Source organism: Patella vulgata, chromosome 5, assembly GCF_932274485.2.
Source record: "Patella vulgata chromosome 5, xgPatVulg1.2, whole genome shotgun sequence".
NCBI lineage: Eukaryota > Metazoa > Mollusca > Gastropoda > Patellidae > Patella > Patella vulgata.
In genome coordinates, this window is record NC_065883.2 from 54,518,936 (window position 1) to 54,532,801 (window position 13,866).

Below are 13,866 nucleotides of genomic sequence, written 5' to 3' on the forward strand. Positions count from 1 at the left end.
ATGACTTTTCTAAAAAACTTATATACAGCATCTTTCTGGCTGTAAGCAGTCTACAAAAATATAAAAAACTAATTGTGAATAAAACATAGACTAATTGTGAGTAATACCAGACAGTTGTGAATAATATCAAATAATAATATCGTTTTCAAATACTCAATTATTTCAAAAGTAACATACCTGAAGTCTGTTTTCTTGGATCTTTCTCCAAACCGCCTGACCCCAATGGAACGCACAGTCATGTATACTTGGGTTGTCGAAAACTGACCTTAAAGCCTGCCAGATCCCTGCCTCAAAATCTGCAACAAAAGCCTGCACTGCAGGGGCTGATGGTGTCATATCCATGATGGCCTTGAATACCTGTGAAGATTAAATAAAATTGTTAAAATGTCTTTGTTTGTAGTCAGTAATATGTCTTTTTTTACCGCTGACCTAGTAATAAGTCTTTTTTTTACTGCTGACCTTAATAATATTTCTTAAAATATTTACATACCTTCTTGTAGTCTCTTTTAGACTTTCCTGACATCAGTACAAACGCCAAGGGAACTTGCTTGATACTTTCACCAGATTTTAAAAAACTATGGATTGACAATAGCTGGTAAAATGGTTTGTTTACTATTCTAAAAGTACCATCTATATACCATGTCTTAGCTTTTCCAAGAAGTTCAATTTGCTTCTCTGTGGCAAAAAGTAGGTGTCGGCCATCTTTTGTGTGTATGTCTTTCTGTAAAAACACCTCCGGAATAGCTGTTGCCAAAAACTCTTCATTGATCTAGAAAATAATGGTGTAATTATTATTATTGCTTATTATATTGAATATTTCTTATTATACTGATGTCATTATTCAGTTACTATGAAAACTGATGGTAATATTTACATAATATGTCTTTTTGTACTTATTCTGTACCTCAAAATCAAGATCTGTTGGATCAGCTGGTCTCTCTTTTTGTCGGAACCGATTACAATATCGAAGCAGGTTCGAATAAATGGGTCTGGATGCCTCTGGTTCTCTGTTATCCACATGCTCAGCTAGGATATTATCAACAATATTTTGTGCTGGCTCGAAGAGTGTCATAGGTGCCTTTACTTTCAACTAAAAATATAATATAATTTCAAAATATAATACAATGTTTAATTTCAAAATATAATACAATGTTTAATTTCAAAATATAATACAATGTTTAATTTCAAAATATAATACAATGTTTAATTTCAAAATATAATACAATGTTTAATATAATACAAAGGTGCCTATAATATGTAATGAAATTTAATATGTCAAAATATAATAAATGTTTACCTCAGCCTGGATCTTGACTGCTGTCAATATTCCTGGTTTGGCGGCGTGGGAGTGCTCTGTGTTGGCGTTGTACGTCCCGGCTCGTTCCTTTATAATAACTGGACAGAGGGTTGTTTTGTTGCGAATACTACACCGCCATTCAGTACTGCCCTTGTTCTGCCTTTTCATGGTAAAGGTGTGTCCGTCACTGGACACAAGCTTCCTTTTCCCTCGTTCGGTACCATTATCCACGACCTTGTATGTCACTATTGCTTCTGTTGTTGATAAATCGTCGCCTATGGACTCATCCGTCAATGAACTGTTCATAATAAAAATACAATAAAAACTGAATGTTAACAATATAAAAAAACTTGTATAGATTATGATATAGGATAAGGATAATACTAAAACTTGTTCTGGATGTGATAAACTATGCTTGTACTTACTTTTCCTGGATATTTTCTGGCATATCGACATCAGGGCAAACGGATAAATGGAATGTAGTCTGATCAACAGGTAAAGACAGTCTTGTACTCTCCGCCCTCGGTGAAGTAAAACTCGTGGTTTCATCAGGTGCTGAACATTCAATACATTTGAAGGCCACCATTGTCAATTCTTTAACCATCCTGCGGTACTGAGCTCTAGATATATCTGAAAGATACAATATTTTTAGTACAATAGTGTTGAGTTTTGAATTGAGAATACAATAGAGTTGAGTTTTTAATTTAGTACAATAGTGTTGAATTTAATACAATAGCTTTGAATTTAAAAAACAACATTAAAGTCTTACCAGTATTACATGTCCTATGCTGCCATCGTTCACACCCGTCACACTGAACAGCCTCCTGTCTTGGGCGAACTACTGACTCACAAACTATACAGCTATCAGACATTTTGAAAAATGATACAGAAATATTTGATTTCAGTATTTTTATACAATACCCCAGCTTTGACACTTACTCAAACCATTGTAACTAGCATTATGATATTTGTCTTTGATGTGCTTCACCAATTTAATTAGTTTGTAATAGGGGTAAATACTACAACTCAGTTTAGTTAATCGTTGTTTTGTTAATTGATTTTGTTTGAAGTGCTTCATGATGAAAGAATAAAACAAACACATCTACCAATGTGTTAAAACAACAAAGTACTAAAACAGTAATACAAACAGTAATCATCAATTTATTACAACAACAATATCAATTTGAATAAAACAAAGAGTAATCACCAATTTGATTAAAACAACAATATCAATTTGATTAAGATAACAAATTCTGATTGGTTATGGTCTGAGTGGTCTTCAAAGATAGCAATTGTATTGAAACAAATATCACTTATAAGTTATATTTGTTGGGATGAGTTGTCTTCTAACCCATGGTTTAAAGTTGGGATGAGTTGTCTTTTATAGTGGGATGAGTTGTCTTCTAACTTGGGATGAGTTGTCTTCTAACTTGGGATGAGTTGTCTTATATTGGGATGAGTTGTCTTAGGATGAATTGTCTTTGGGATGAGTTGTCTGGATACCACCTATACAAATGTGGACAAGGTTGATAATAAGCGTTTATTTTACAATATGAATGATATAAAAACATTTATCATCTAAAAAATATCAATAGATGTAATCACAAAAAAACAAGTTCCTTGAAACTGCGCCGTTTTTATTTTATAAAAAAATATTTTCTGTAAAATCCACAATCTATATTTATTATAAATTTTGTAAACACTTCCTCTTCCTCTTACAACAACACGTGAAAATGGCAGCAACACAGTCTACATCGGATACAATGAAAACAGAGAATTTGGACACTGCAGACGATGAATTCGTTCCAGCAAAGACAAAATCGAGAAAAAGAAAGCTACCAGATAGCAAAAATGTAAAAGAAACAGCAATGGAAACGTCTGAACCACTACCAAAACGACCTAATTTCCCAGCTGTGTCAGGGGAGAAATCGGTACACCGTCGTGTTTTTATTTATAAATATAGTAGTTTCAAGTCAAAGTTTCATATGACAGAAAAAAAAAATTTTTTAAAAAAATATTTTGTGAAAATATACATAAAATGCTGCCCAATTTTTTTTATTTCATCAAAATATTCTAATTAGATCCAAAGTTATGGAATTTTAAAATCCGAGATCGACGATGACGTCAATAAATAAATTAATCAAAATGCTCTATACCAGTCAATGCGTGGCATGGCACCAAAATAAGTGCTTTTCAGTCATATTTGAGTGACGTCATAAACGTTTTTTTTTTCCTTCAGAATCGTTAGTACCAATTTTAAAACTGAAATCTGCACGTTAATGTCAGTTAAGATTTATTAAAATCGTAATAATTTGAATGATAATATTTATAATCTGGATGATACCACAAGAAAGTATTTTATATTTAGTCGAAATTTAGCAAATTTCAGTCATCAAAACAGATAAATCCCGTTTTCTACAGCTGTAATTTTCCGATCTCAAGGTATCAAAGACCATAATAAGCACAAAAATGTTATCTATCGTTTGATTGGTTCTATATCAAATTCCACCGGAAACTAAGGTGCGGATTCACCAATGAAGTGAGTCGTAGCAATGGAAAATCTCCGGACGCGTGACATCAGAGCGGTATTTTCCCTTGAGCGTCTCGTGTGAACAAACGGTAATTTCGCTTACATTTCAATAATTTTTCAGCCTGAATCTTTGCAGATATTGAGATTGATATTAAACTATTACTATACAATTGCTAGTAATACATTTACATAAAATAGTAATTTAGAATCATAGATTGAAGTGGGCTATATTTCAGCTGCGGGCTGTCCGATTTCACACTAAAGTCACAAGACCGAAACCCCTATTATAAACATTGATCAATGACTAGATAGGAAACCTCATCTGTCAACAGTACTCGGACCAAGACCAGTCGGACCCCAAAAAAGACCAGTCGGACCAAAACAGAGACCTCTCAGACAACCCTAAAAGACTATTCAGACCAACCTAAAAAAAAGACTTATCGGACCGACCCTAAAGACCACTCGGACCAATCAGTTTACATGTATATTGGAAGACCACTCGGACCAATCAGTTTACATGTATATTGGAAGACCACTCGGACCAATATCTATATTTGCTTCTTGGACCAACCCAAAGAGCCGCTTCTTGGACCATTATGTAGCTTCACTTATTCATTTAAAAAATAAAATACAGATTTTGAATAAATATTATTTATTATTAAATAGTAGTTCTTTCTGTTTGGTCCGAGTAGTCTTTTTGTTTGGTCTAAATGGTCTTTTGTTTGGTCCGAGTAGTCTTTTTGTTTGGTCGGAGTGGTCTATCAATTGGTCTGAGTGGTCTTTGGTCTAAGTTTTCATGGAATCCTCTTAACCCTCTGTGTTTCGAGATAAGAGATGGTACTATATAGTTTTACCTGGCAAAAGCCCAATGCGAATGAAATCGGGCTGCAAATAGCAAAACTCTCATTTTTTTTCTTCAAAACAGTGATTGATTATTGTTTATAACATTTCTGCCACAATTAAGCATATAATCCTACCCGTCACAGGTACAAATCATCTCTTTTAAATCGAAGCGATAATGGCTGGCTTTAACCAGCATTTTGAAATAGCTAAGTCTCTTAACTCAATATCATCCAAAGTCTTTGACATTGAAAACACATATTATTTGTCAGTTTAAATCAACATTGATCTTGTAATCTTACCGGGAAAAGATGGGCTTCTGATATCCAATATTTAAAGAAACATTATGGGAGATTAGGTAAAGACCTGGCAGTTCCCACTATAATAGTTAAAAACTAGATGACGTAAAGGGAATTTGCTGAAAATTTCAGTCAAATTGATCCACTCTGAACCGAGAATTTAGTGATTGAATTTTTAGCCTAGCCTCGATCATCATTACTAAAGTCGGAAGATAAAAAAAAAAGTCTTGATTATCCATTTGTTGATTTAATTATCAATGAGCGTTATGCAGCAAATAGGATTTTAATCCAGTAAATATCGCAGGCTAGCGATGACATCGAGAGTTGATTATGGTCTGGATAAGTTAATTAATGTCTAATTATAAAATTAGATAACATTTGAGGCCTAAAGAAAGACCTGCAATTGGCAGATTTAGCTCTTGCATAATGTATGTTTAAGATAAAATAAATATTTTACTATTGGTGAATGAATTGTGTACCATAATGCGTTTCAGCGCCATTTGTAACAAGTGACTCGGAGAACGAGGCTATACCTAAAAGAACTAACATGGGAAAACAATCACTGGTTTTATTACACACAAGCACAACATTTCAATAAGTCTCCTCTTATCGTTATCAAGCACATAACGATAAGATGAGACTTATCGAAACGTGCATGGGCATAATAAAACCAGTGATTTTTTTCCTATATAACTACTGTGTTAGTTCTGTTATGTTTCAAATTTCTAAATTCCACTAAAAGATTCAGGCTAGTCATATTCCACAAGTCATGTCAAACGGTAACATCATATTCTTGTCTGGAGAGCATGCACAATAAATACTATCGGTGTAGACTGGAATAACCAGATGCTAGAGAATGCTATTGATTGAGACTTCTGGCGTATTTCGCCAAACATAATTGATTTTGAAGTTAGAGTAAAAATGGAAATGATTGAATTACATTACATTATTATGTGCGTTGCGACCAGGGTTCTTAATCCATTTTGAAACGAACCAGCCAGAAATTATTGGGTCAAGTGAGGTCACGGTAGGAAATGGGTTAATTATAAGCTTCCATTCCCTTTAATATAACCAGACTTAAACAAAAATAATTCTTGGTAATTTGTTATGGAGAATATCATATTCCAATGTATGTGATTACCACAAAAATAACGACAATTAGGTACACTTTTTGAAAAATTTTCATATTTAATTCACGTACCAGCTTTAAAGTTCACGTCAGTAATATTCCTGAATAAATTACTGTATTCGATGAAATGTTCGTGTTTCATCAGTTGATGATCTAAATATAGCATTTTTCTACTATTGCCAGTATCGGAAAATGATGTAGCAAAAATAAACTGATATAACGGACAACGGTAAACGTTATTTAAAACTGGTTCATTGACCTAATTTCAACCCATATGTCATATTATTAATATATTATTAATGACTGTCTTGGATGTATTCAGTGTTCTATCTAACAATTGGTCAGTGAATCCATCAATGTATGATCCAGTTATTATTTTGATATCTACCGGTACCTAGAATTCATACGGAGCGGAGCGTATGCCGAGATTGTCTTCTTTCACATGTGGGCTATTTTTACAAGGGCAGCTTGGTTTTTCAAAATTACCATTAAATGTGCTAATTTAATTAGGCTACTCAGATTATGAATCACATGGCCGATTCTCACTGAGGTATGACTGTTGTTGTAGCTGAAAATCAAGTTGATTGACTTCTTAATTAATATGTAATAATTACCTCGTTGTAATTATTTAGCCGAAAATAGATTGATTTATGACACCATAGAGGCCCGTTCATTGTTTTACCAATCGGCTAGATTAAACATCAGTTGGTTAAAGCCGACAAAAAACAGCCGATTGTGAACACTGGTTGCGACCCATTTGTGTCAATTTCTAGGTCCCAAATATTAGCAATTTAGTTCCTTTAAATTTTACATCTATGGGTCATGAAGGCGGGGCTAGAAATGTGTTGTGTACAACAGCCAATCAAATTAAGTGAAAAGTAGGATAACCTTTATAGGTCACAAGAATGGTCTTATCAATTCTGTTAGAAACACCACTTGATAATTTTACTGACAATATTAACAGATAAACGAAAGTTGTTTCACTACATTTGGCTGGATGTATTTAACTAATCCTAATAGTATAAAATTAACTTGTTTTTAAGATGTTACATACGTTAAAAAAGAAAAAAAGTTTGCCAGGTGAAACTAAAGGCATCCGATTGTAGCTAAAAACAAGCACATTAGTATATCTCAACGATTTTTGACACTTTATTGTAGCTAGATCATTGACGTATAGAGATGTTCTGTTTCTGTGGAGTAGATACTTTAAATTTGCAGGATATGTTCCTGACCATAATATTATCAATATCGGGGATAAATAATCAGTCACATTGATTGACTGTAGACTCCAATTAAATTCATCTAATCATATTCCGTCAACTTGGCCAATTATTTCCTTCATCATCATCTGCATTTGATCTAATATGATTAACTGATAGATTTTGGTTAGAAGTTAGAATATTGATGTACTTCATTTTATTATTTTTATTTTCTTTGCAGGGTGGGAAATCAGAAATGCGTAAAATACCAATTCCTAGTAACAGATATACACCTTTAAAAAAGAGCTGGTTAAAGATATTCACACCTATTGTAGAGCATTTGCATTTACAGATACGGTTTAACTTGAAAACAAGAAATGTAGAAATTAAGGTAAAGCTGGCCAGACAAAGTAAATGAAAAATTTAAGATGCATTATGTACGATTTAGATAAAGAGCTGGCCTTACTTGCTGTAATAGGCCTATTTCAAAAATGAGAAATGGATAATAATATATGGAAAATTTCAGGCAAATTAATTTATTATGAGTAATTGAAGTTTTGACAATATACCTGTAGTCTTGATTGTCAAGTACCATTGCTATGATTAGATTGACTAGCACTGATGTTCTAATCTGTTCAATATCTCTGTCATCCTATGGTTGATTATGGGATTGGCATGTGAATAAATGTATTTGAAGCTAGAAAAAAAGACGTGCATAATGGATCTTTAAGATTACATGAAAACTTTTGTGTCGGATGAGCTTTAGAAATCTCAAAATTTGCAAATGTTTGCATCTGGTCAAATATTTACTTATGTATACCTTACTTGGTAAATATGAAAACATTCAACTTCCACGGCGAACAAAAGAAAGGATGTAGTGAACACAAGTCGGTGCCACCAAAGGTTTTTGCTGAAATCGTTCGTTTCTAGAGTTGTACGTCCACTTCCACCTAGGGTGATATCGTAGACAAGCTGCTGAAATCTTGTGTCGGTTTGCTTTTTATACACCCACATTTTCAGGTCACAATTTTTATCCAATTTTGACGAAACTTGAATTATGTCTATCTCCCAAAGATCTTGGTTCCTTTTGATATTGGCATGTATCGAACCATAACTTCATGGATTATGGTCCCTGATTGTACGAAAAATCACGTTTTTAGCTTGTGATTGTACGAAAAATCACGTTTTTAGCTTGTGATTGTACAAAAAATCATGTTTTTAGCTTGTGATTGTACGAAAAATCATGTTTTTAGAGGTCACGATTATAATCTGATTTAAAAAGACGTTTGGGTATGTCACCGTTCCACCGTAGACTCGGTTGAGTTCGAATTTCGTGACAATCTGACCAAAACTGCCAGACAAAATGCCCCCCCCCCCCTCCCACACACACACACACGTACAAAATAGTGTAAAGATATGGTATATCAAGGTTGTGAACTCTCTAGATATCACAGTTTTGGTTCATTTTGATGAAACCTGAAATACCTGTTTATAACCCAAAGATCTTGGTTCCTTTCAATATTCACGCATATCGGATTGTAACATCCTAAATTATATCACCATCCTTATTATAATAATAATGACTTTATTTTCTGAGGGAACATATTTAGTACATGAGTTCTAATTTTCAACATTACATCCTAATGATGTTTGAGTTTGAATTTCGTCAAAACTGCCCAACAAAATGGTCGTTCTTTGTACGTAAATTGTGTAAAAGTAGTGTTGTGGACCCTCTAGATGTCACAGTTTTTATCTGATTTTGATGAGGCTTAAAATATATCTTTATATCTCACAGATCTCAGTCCCTTTCAATATTTGCGCATTTCAGACCATAACTGTCTGGATTATGGCCCCTGATTGTACGATAAAACGCTTTTATTTTTAGCTTGTTCTCCATTCATCTCTTGCAAATTGTGGGCTGGTTAATTAATTGAATACAATCTGGGAGATTATCTACCATTGATATGTTGATTTTTTTTCTTAAGTAAATGATTAATTTGAGTACATCTTATCTTTGAATAAGCTGTGAAAAGTTAGATATTGTCTAAAATATGCAAATGAAAATCAATCAATGTTTTCCAGTCGCTGGTTAACTATTGTTATGAAATATATCTTTTATATAAGGCCATTAAAGCAAAATAATTCTTACATTAAATGTGCCTGCCTTCCAAATCCTATTTACAAATAGAATTTTGTTTTTAAAATAAAATATGTTTCATTTTATCTTGTAGACATGTAAAACAACTGATGATATCCGAGCTATACAAAAAGCAGCTGATTTTGTTCAGGCATTTGTTTATGGTTTTGAAATTGAGGTCAGTATTAGCTTAGAATATTTTTTTTTTTAACCTGCTCCATAAAGTTATGTCCCTTGATGATATTCAAAAAACTTATTTAAATGGCAATCACAATAGTTTCTCCCTTCCTACATGTATCAGTTAGTCCATAAAAGTTGGAATAATTGAATGGATATTCAGTCTTTTAATGTAAGAAAACTTGTATTAATTCACATCCTATGAAAAAGAAAGTAGAATTGCAGTGTATGTTTAGTTACCTTGCAATTGATCTGTAAACCAGGGAAAGTTTTCTATATCAATTATGTTTTTGTTTTTTTTTCTAGGATGCCCTAGCATTAATAAGATTAGATGAACTCTATCTAGAATCATTTGATGTAACAGATGGTAGGTTTTAACATTTCAAATCATTCAAAACAACATTGTTTATTTTGCTAGTGGTCAGCACTTTCAATATTTTTTTGTGAATTTCTATGTGATTTTACTTCTATCATACGATAGTTGGACTATAAATAAATAAATAAATCATTAAGATGAATCAAGGCAGGTGTGCGGGGCTAGAAATTCTTCATTTTTTGCGAGAATCTAAGAGAATGCTCATATGCAATCTGCACGAATCCTCCAAATCTTAATTAATAATACTGTTAATCTAAAACACCAAAATACAACAACAGTGATGAAAACAGAAACTCTTCACATCTTGCACCAATTTACCTTTGTATGAGGCCTCTATTCTCTTATAGTGCTTTCGGCACACCTTGCGCACAGCTTGAATTACACGTTTTCAGAATCAAACAGAAACTCATAGTTTTCATTTAGTTCCTTACTCCATTTCATAACAGTTTCTACATTAGACAGCTTTAATTTTGCTTCCAGAAGCCATGTCAATGTCCAAAAAATTCAATGGATAACTGCACAAAGTATTATAATAAAGGAATATAGTTTATGTCTGCACAAACGAAAAAAAACAACAAGTGGCCGACCTTGACAGTGACATACTAGAATTGGAATGACCCAATTTAACTCTGTTATATTGATGTGGAACTAGCGGAATCAAATCACTTGAAAGGATAAAATGGAATCCAAAATTATTTTGTTTAAGATGGATTAAAATAAATAATTAGGAAACAAATAAATTTTTATGGTAATTGAAATTCAATGGAGTTGCACCATTATAATACAGATTCCTTTTGGTGCTCTACTTCTACATGACGCTGTGTCATGATCGGGGAATTTTCCAGACAGTTCATTACATAACATAAACACAAAAGACAATGGCCTTCCAGAAACTTGTCAAAATTATAAGTTAGAAATAAACAGTAAAACAAAAACACAACAAATATTTTATTTTATTATACATGTAGCATTCTATAAAGTAAGTCATACAAATTTGACTCAAAACACCCTGACTGACATCCAATAGTCAGACTCAACAATTCCCTGGGAATTTTTTATTTTTTTTATTTTTTTATTACAAAAATCTTACTCGAATCCTTGTAGAGTTGCAGCATAAGCTCTTGCGAGAATTCTTTCGCAAATTAGATTCAGAGAGTTGCATGAATTTCTAGCCCTGGTGTGTGCCATGATTATTATTAATACATACTGAATGAAAATATTTCCCAACCTTAGATTCTGATATTTGTAAAAGAAATGGAGAATCAAGTGGAGATTTCAGCAATTTTTTTCAGTTGAATACTTTTTGTTGTCATCTTATTTTAAGTTAAACCACTGAAAGGAAATCATTTATCTCGTGCAATTGGTAGAATAGCTGGACACAATGGAAAAACAAGATTTACTATAGAAAATGTTACAAAAACTCGAATAATATTAGCAGAAAGGTAAAAACTATATTGTTTGTTAAATTCAGTAATTATAAAGACATATTTATTACTTAATTAATACAGTAACAATATTCAATTACTGGTATAGACATATTGGGATAACTATGCTAGACACAAACTAGGTAATTTCGGGACTAACATATGGTTTAATTATATTTCAATAATCCGCTTGCCAGTAGCAGTCTTTAACAGTGGGAAGAAACCGGAGGACACAGAGAGAACCCACAAGGTTTGACAGACGACCCAACACCTTGTCATGTACAAGCAGGGAATCGAAACCACGCCGCTTGACTCAAATACAGACCTTCTGATCCAATGCGCACACGTTAACCATTCGGCAACCCAACCCCCTCCCAGGTTATTTAGATCAGTTTTATTTTGATTTAATACCCATAATGTATGTTTCATATTTTCAGTAAAGTTCACATACTTGGATCCTTTCAAAATTTAAATATGGCAAGAACAGCTATTTGTAACCTTATATTAGGTAAGTTGGTGAACTGATTGTGAACTTTTCTTCTTTTTTTTGTTAAGTTTTATTTATTTCTGGAATACTTTTGTATTTCTCCTAAAAATCTGTACTATTTTCTATGTCTGGCTTTCTACAATGAAGTTAATCACCAATATTGCTATAGAGCATGGGCTATGTCCTACTGGATGTGAACATATTTAATTTACATGCTTGTAAAATTATTAACCATTTCAAATACTGATCTTGAATTTTAATCTCAGGACATGAAATGTATGTTGATACCAGTGATGGGATTTTAGCCGTATATTCCGGACTTGTCCGAATCTTTTTTCGAAACGCCCAAAATTGTCCGACCGGGAATATGCCCAATCGGACATCAAGACATGGTGAATAATATTCAAATTCCAAAATTAATATAGTATACTGAGTGTATAACTACCGTGCAACCCGATTATCGTTGATAATAGGCTGGATTGATTAGGTAATTAAGTGATCGACTATTTATCGTGTTATATCGTCTTACACACCTACCTTGATTAACTACTATTCTGCCTTGATTGGCTGACTTAATTCTTTATCGGACAATTCATCAAATCAATCCTGAACAGAAGTCATTGCTTCTCCTTTGTCGGGCGATATATCAATCCAATAAGAGTGATTATAAACTTAATCTGATTAACCCGTGATTTCTCCCGACCATTGTCTCACGTTTTAATCTCCTTTGTGTCGGACAATAACACGTAGAAATTAGTCATATATGTCGCATATCCTGATAGTATATCACACCTCAAATCAACATACATTGTATCCGATAACTTGTCTGTGATATATTTTCGGTGGAAGCCGAAGTTAAATAAAGATATTTCACACACATGGCGCTTATAGAGTTCAGTAATTAAAATGAAAGTATAAATCTCGCGAGACACGTGAAATTAAGAGATGTATACGTGCTGAATTCAACACGCCTGATGTCCGAGAAAAGATTCTATTTTGATGGCATATTGTCGGATTTATGATCATATTTTGAAGGGGATTTATGTCTTTAAATAAATAAATAAACACGCTAAGAAATGTTGACGAATATTTCGATTGGAATGACGTAAGTAGTTAATTGTTTTAGACGATACCGCGTGCTACAGTCGAATGCAATTATTTAGCAGTTGGTGTCACTCACTCATTAGAGCGTCGTTAACTACGGTTTACGGCCAAATAAATTTCGGGATGTCATTTTTTTTACCTTCCGTATATAAATCGAAACGGAGTATCAGACGAATGTCGGACTTTGCTGAAAATTGTACCGACGTATGACCCGAAAAATACGGTAATTTTGGGGGAATTTGAAACAAATCGGCAGCAGTCGGCACGCTGCCAATTCTATAGTATTACGATGTCATGTAATTTTGTAGGAATATTATTGACATAATTTTGAATACCGTGCTGGTTTTAAACATGAAATATAACGAGATGCACCTATTTTTTTTTACATATGAATTTGAATATATTTTGTTGACACGTGATTCTTAATTGTGTTTTGAAAACGTCTGCTTAAATTATGGTAAGAGTTATGCCCCTTTATTTTCGGGAAAAAATGTCCGACATGAAATTTTTTTGAAATCCCATCACTGGTTGATACAGAACATTATTTCACATTTTTTAATTGTGCTGATTTTTTCATGTTACAGGTAGTCCTCCATCTAAAGTCTATGGTCAGATGAGAACTGTAGCATCCAGATTATCAGAAAGGTTCTAAATAATGGCTTCAGTGTATAAATTAAGCTATATGACTGTAAATTTTGTAAATGTGACAGACTGCTATCATTCTTATTCTCTTTTTGAGAAAATTGAAACTAGAATTTTCACATATGTTCTGAATTATGAGGAGAGTGATGCAAAATGAAATAAAATATTTCAAACAATTTTTAAGGCATTTATTTCAAAAAGCGTCCTGTGTATAATGTCTTTTGG

At 33.1% G+C, this 13,866-nt stretch overlaps 2 protein-coding genes across 2 annotated transcripts; one reads left to right on the top strand and one right to left on the bottom strand.

Annotated features, from left to right (window-relative positions):
• Window positions 1-162: 162 nt before the first annotated feature.
• LOC130012901 (uncharacterized) lies at window positions 163-1,999 on the bottom strand. Its single transcript, XM_056101008.1, has 5 exons — window positions 1,723-1,999; window positions 1,298-1,595; window positions 905-1,090; window positions 491-769; window positions 163-357 (listed from the first exon to the last, which is right to left on the bottom strand). Exons 1-5 carry the CDS (start codon window positions 1,899-1,901, stop codon window positions 163-165), a joined length of 1,137 nt encoding a protein of 378 aa, XP_055956983.1. The 5' UTR covers window positions 1,902-1,999.
• Window positions 2,000-2,989: 990 nt separating this feature from the next.
• On the top strand, window positions 2,990-13,817 carry LOC126821125 (RNA-binding protein PNO1). Its single transcript, XM_050549459.2, has 7 exons — window positions 2,990-3,228; window positions 7,536-7,685; window positions 9,526-9,609; window positions 9,915-9,975; window positions 11,309-11,426; window positions 11,846-11,916; window positions 13,584-13,817. The coding sequence occupies exons 1-7, from the start codon at window positions 3,031-3,033 to the stop codon at window positions 13,649-13,651; spliced, it is 750 nt and encodes a 249-aa protein (XP_050405416.2). The 5' UTR covers window positions 2,990-3,030; the 3' UTR covers window positions 13,652-13,817.
• The last annotated feature ends 49 nt before the right edge of the window (window positions 13,818-13,866 follow it).